This window comes from Medicago sativa, chromosome 3, assembly GCF_051527215.1.
Source record: "Medicago sativa cultivar Bolivia chromosome 3, Bolivia_mono, whole genome shotgun sequence".
Classification (NCBI taxonomy): Eukaryota; Viridiplantae; Streptophyta; class Magnoliopsida; order Fabales; family Fabaceae; genus Medicago; species Medicago sativa.
The window spans coordinates 69269239-69274232 of NC_140751.1; the positions used below are offsets into that span (position 1 = coordinate 69269239).

The window sequence follows — 4994 nt, forward strand, 5'->3', positions numbered from 1 at the left end:
CATGTTTTGTTTCCTTCGTGATAAATATGGAAAAAAATTGAAAGTATCAGACATGGATCGCCTCATAGCGGCTGGCCCTATTGAAATTATTGCAGACACTTCCAAGGAACTAAAGAAAGAGAAGAAATTAGATGGAGGATCTTCTGCTGCTGCTACTTCTGCTCCAAACGGTAATCTGACAAGGTTGTTGAAGAATTAGAAGCTTCTGTAATGTTAGTATAGAAGGACAAACGAGTAGCCTTTTGCCAACAACTCCGCCAATACCAGATGGACGCATGATTCCCGCAATAATTAGGTCTGCAAATGATAAGGACGTGAAGCCTCCTTCTGTAGAGACACTTGAATTTAAGTTTCTAATTTTCTGTAAAACAGAAAAGTTCTTCATTAATTCAGGCGTATAGTTGTATATTTTTTTGGGTGGTGGTCGAGGTTTGAACCCCAGACCTTGCATATTTTATGCATTGTCCATACCAACTGAGCTAAGCTCACGAGGACTGGCGTATAGTTGTATGCAGACTCATGAAATGATATTCCAAAAACCATAATTTGTTTTCTTTTCTTTTCATTTGTTTTTTGGAAGGGTGATTAAAAATTTAATGCATTTTTCCTGTTATTGATAAAGTTCGATGATGATATATTTCATGTTTCTCATGTTGAGGAAAGTGGATTGAAGATGATATTTCAGTTCTAAATAGTTCTGATATTGCCGATAATGTGAAACTTGTAAAAGAAAATAAAAAAAAATATAATTCTTGATAGAATTCATAAATTAGAGAAAAGTGAAATAAAAAGAGAGTTGATTAAGGCTTATATAGGAAATTAGACCAACTAATTCCTAAGGCTTATTTAGTGTGTGTTGCCCGAGTATTCAAGAGGTGGAGAATTCATAATTTTTTTGGTAGAAAGTATGACGAGGGATTATTATGCCTTAAAAAACTAGTTTTGAAAATACTAGAAAAAGATCATTGAAAATTCGAAAAACAAATACATTTTTTTGACCGAAACAAAGTTAACTATTATCATTTATCAATCAATGTTTAATACAAGAAGGATAAGAATAAAAAATACGGTGACTAACCCAAGAACAGGTCACCCTAGCTAAACTATGAGCAACCATGTTCGTTTGGCTCCTAACAAACTTCACCTCGAAGTTGGAATGTAAAGATAACTGATAAATAATACTAGAAACAATAGAATTCCGAATCACCAAGGCACGAAGACGATAGAGCTTGCACTAGAGTAGATGAGTCGGACTCGAAGACAACCCGGTCCCATCTGTTCGCATCAGCAAAGTGAAGAGCCTCGAGTAAGGCTACTGCCCCCTTCAAAATTGTCATATTTGCCCGCTGCCATTTCGTTTGAGCCCGAATAAATTGCCCGCGGGAGTCTCTAACACAACACACAAAAGATGTAATATGGTTACGGTCATGGAACACGGCATCCACATTGCACTTCAACCATGTCTCGTGTGGTTTCACCCAAACTGAGTTGTTACCTTGCACTCTATTCTGCCCGTGTTGCACGATCGGTTGTAGGGAATGTTTATGAACCTCCTGTCATTGCTGCCATGCATCTAGTGCCGTCCTCCCAATGCTTGTTGAAGTATGATGAGCGGCATTCCAAATGACATCATTACGTGCAGCCCAAATTTGCCAAAGAAGTGAAGCCACCCGAACAGCAATGTCTCGGCTTTCGGAACGACATATATCAAAAACAAAATATGTCAAACTGCTCACAGTTCCAACTCGCGGTTGCAGCACGTCGAAAAAAAATACATTTAATATATTGAAAAACCGTTTTGAATAAAATAAAAAAAACATATTTGGCTGGATATAATTAAAACTTATATGCGTAGTTTATTGAGATATTTTTGCTATGTGAAAAATAGGTTTTTTTATTAATAATAGACTTTAATTATTTTTACTAAAAATATATAAATTCATTACAAAAAGAAATTATATATTTAATTGATAAGATTAAAGGTAATATACCTTATTTTGAGATATTTATGACAAATAAAAAAATCAGATATGAAAAGCAAAAAAAAAAACATAGAAATATCAATAAAAAATTATAAATTTATTAAATAAAAAAATAATTAGAAGTTAATAAAAAAATGCAAATAAAATGTTAATAGATAGGGTCAAAGTTCTTTAAAAAAAGATATAGGGTCAACGTAATATATGTAGTAATATGTTGAAATATTTATAAAAAAAGAAAAAAGAAAAAAAAAAGTTAATAGATAGGGTCAAAGTTCTTTAAAAAAAGATAGGGTCAAAGTAATATATGTAGTATGTTGAAATATTTATGAAAAAAATACAGTTTTGAAAAAATAAATAAAAAATAAATATAATCTAATTGAAAAAAGATAGGGTCAAACTACCCATGATTATCTATTTCAATGACACCCAATAATATAATAAAAAATAAATATAATCTAATTTTTTTAATGACACCAACAACAATTTTTATTATACAAAAAGTTGTTTAAGGGTAAAAATGGGATAATGGAAAAGTAAGTATAATTATACTCATCTAATTTGTTACACTTTTTAAAGGATAAAGAAAAAAATTGGACATATATATACTCATATAAAACTGGACATATATATACTCATATCGTGTTTGTTACACTTTTATTTAATATTTGATTTTACTATTATATATTTGTTATATGTGTTATTTGTATTGAAAGTTGAAAATAATTTTGGAAAGAGAAAAAAATCTACCCAAAAGAGTCAAAACATGTTATTTTCTTTATATTTAGTATCTATATCTATACTACATATAAAGAAAATAACCTCTTTCAGCTCTCTTGAGCTGACTTTTTCTCTTTTCAAAAATGCCCTCAAAATAATAAACAAAATACGAAAGAAAAACTAAATATATGTGTAAATCGCTCATTTAACTGAAATAGGGAGATAGATTGATATAGAGAGAGGGAGAGAGAGAGAGAGGAGAGAGAGAGAGAGAGAGAGAGAGAGAGAGAGAGAGAGAGAGAGAGAGAGAACGACTTGAAGGGGATGATTTTAGGCCAAAAGTAATCCTAAATCATCCATCTCCCGTAGATCAAGAAGAATAAAAAATGGCGAGGACTAGGTTAAGAGAGGAGAAGTAAAAATAGGAGAAATTCTAGAGTGATTAGGATGTGTAAAACATTTCTCCGGTACTAGATTATTAATATATCGTTTGATTTTTTTAAAATGATAAAGATTTAATTTAATCAAAATTTACAGATATTCAAATATGTCTAATATCGATTGTTATGATAAAAATAATTATTGACCAAAGAAACTAAAAAAAAAAATTTATTTTAGAATTTTAAAGCAATAAATTCCTTTTATTGACTAATTTATTAAATAAAAACACAATCTTAATCCTAATTACAAAATTACACATCAACGGAATACACATTATATAAGAACTAGCCAATCTCTCTCTATTCTTGTCTCCACCCCTCTCCCCTTCTCTCACATTTTGGTTTGTATGCAACCATGCGTCCACCAATGAGGAGAGTTAACTATCGAGTAGGTGACCTAGTTGAAGTATGCATCAAAAATGAAGGGTTTTGGGGCTCGTACTTTGAGGCCAAAATTGTTGCATGCCTCGAGAATGGGGAATATGTGGTTCGTTACAAGAACCTTCTTGAGGATGATGAATCTGGACCTCTCGAGGAGACACTTTTGTCAAAGGACCTTCGTCCAATACCACCATCTGTCCAAAATCCTCATGAGTTCCAACTCAACCAAAGGGTTGATGTTTTCTGCAATGATGGATGGTGGTTAGGGAAAATCACTAGCAAGAAGGTCTTCAGGCGAAACCATTATTACATTTGGGTGTACTTTCCCACTATCCCTAGAAGGAGGTTATGCTGTTGTGATCAGATCCGAGTTCATCATGAGTTGTCTGGAGGAGACTGGATCATAGAATCTTAATTTGAATTATCAACATGCTCATTTACAATGGCTATTTGTTTTTGTCGCTTTTATGGTATTAATATGGAATAATGACATGTATATGGATCTATAAAATCGATTACATGATATTTACAATTCGTAGAAATTGGGCTTTGTTTTATGTATTTTCAGCAAGTAATTGACCATATTTAATTGTCTTTATTGCGTTGCTTTTGTGTTTTCTTTTCCTATTTATTTATGCGCGCATCTCTCATTTATGTGCATTTCTATCTTATTCTTTCAATGTAGATGTATTAAACTGTTGTCAATTGATCAATATCAAGAGTGGGTTACAAAGGAACCAGATCCTCCCGATCGGTCTTTCTTGTCAATTTCTCACAACAATAAAACCCAATTGTTAGATTAACCTAACAATTGAAATATTTAAGCCCAAATTGTTAAAACCATAGTTTTAAAAACCGGACCGGCCGGTCCGACCGGTTGGACCGTGAACCGGTGGGTATGTCGGTTCGAGCTGATAAATGGATCGGCCATGTTGTTAAACCGGCACAAACCAGTGTGGCTCGGTTAAACCGTTAAAAACCGGCGACTCGGCGGTTTTTCACAAACTGGCCGGTTCAGTGCACGCTCTTTGAAAAGAAAAAAGAACCAGTCAAACAGGTTTTCGAACAATGAAAAGCTGAAGAAGGGAAGATAGGTAGTTGCGAAAAAGAAGAAGATAACAATTTGTTGTGCAGTTAACATAGCCATTCCGCCGCCGCCGTCGTCCATGTGCTGCGAGTTGAGTGATAAAGATGACGGCACATTGTGTAATTTGTGTTTCCAAAAGTTTATATAGTCTAGGGTTTCTTATAAATGGGCTTGGGCTTGTGGTTTGTATGTTGGGTTTGCCTTTTTAGACGTTGGTTTTGTGCTTTTAAATGGATTTTGAAGGAAAAAAATGTAAGTTAGATATATATATATATATATATATATATATATATATATATATATATATATATATACCCATCTTCTCTATTAAGATAATAAATAATAATATACCTTCCTCTAAAAAATAATAACATACCTTTATATAAA

At 32.8% G+C, this 4994-nt stretch overlaps 1 protein-coding gene across 1 annotated transcript; it reads left to right on the top strand.

Moving 5' to 3' along the window:
* The first annotated feature begins 3409 nt into the window (after positions 1-3409).
* LOC146939603 (protein AGENET DOMAIN (AGD)-CONTAINING P1-like) lies at positions 3410-4051 on the top strand. Its single transcript, XM_085757938.1, has one exon. The coding sequence runs from the start codon at positions 3495-3497 to the stop codon at positions 3933-3935; it is 441 nt and encodes a 146-aa protein (XP_085614064.1). The 5' UTR covers positions 3410-3494; the 3' UTR covers positions 3936-4051.
* Positions 4052-4994: the final 943 nt, after the last annotated feature.

Bases quoted from the DNA above. Each gene is read 5' to 3' on its own strand.
- LOC146939603 (XM_085757938.1), top strand. From the start codon at position 3,495: ATGCGTCCACCAATGAGGAGAGTTAACTATCGAGTAGGTGACCTAGTT.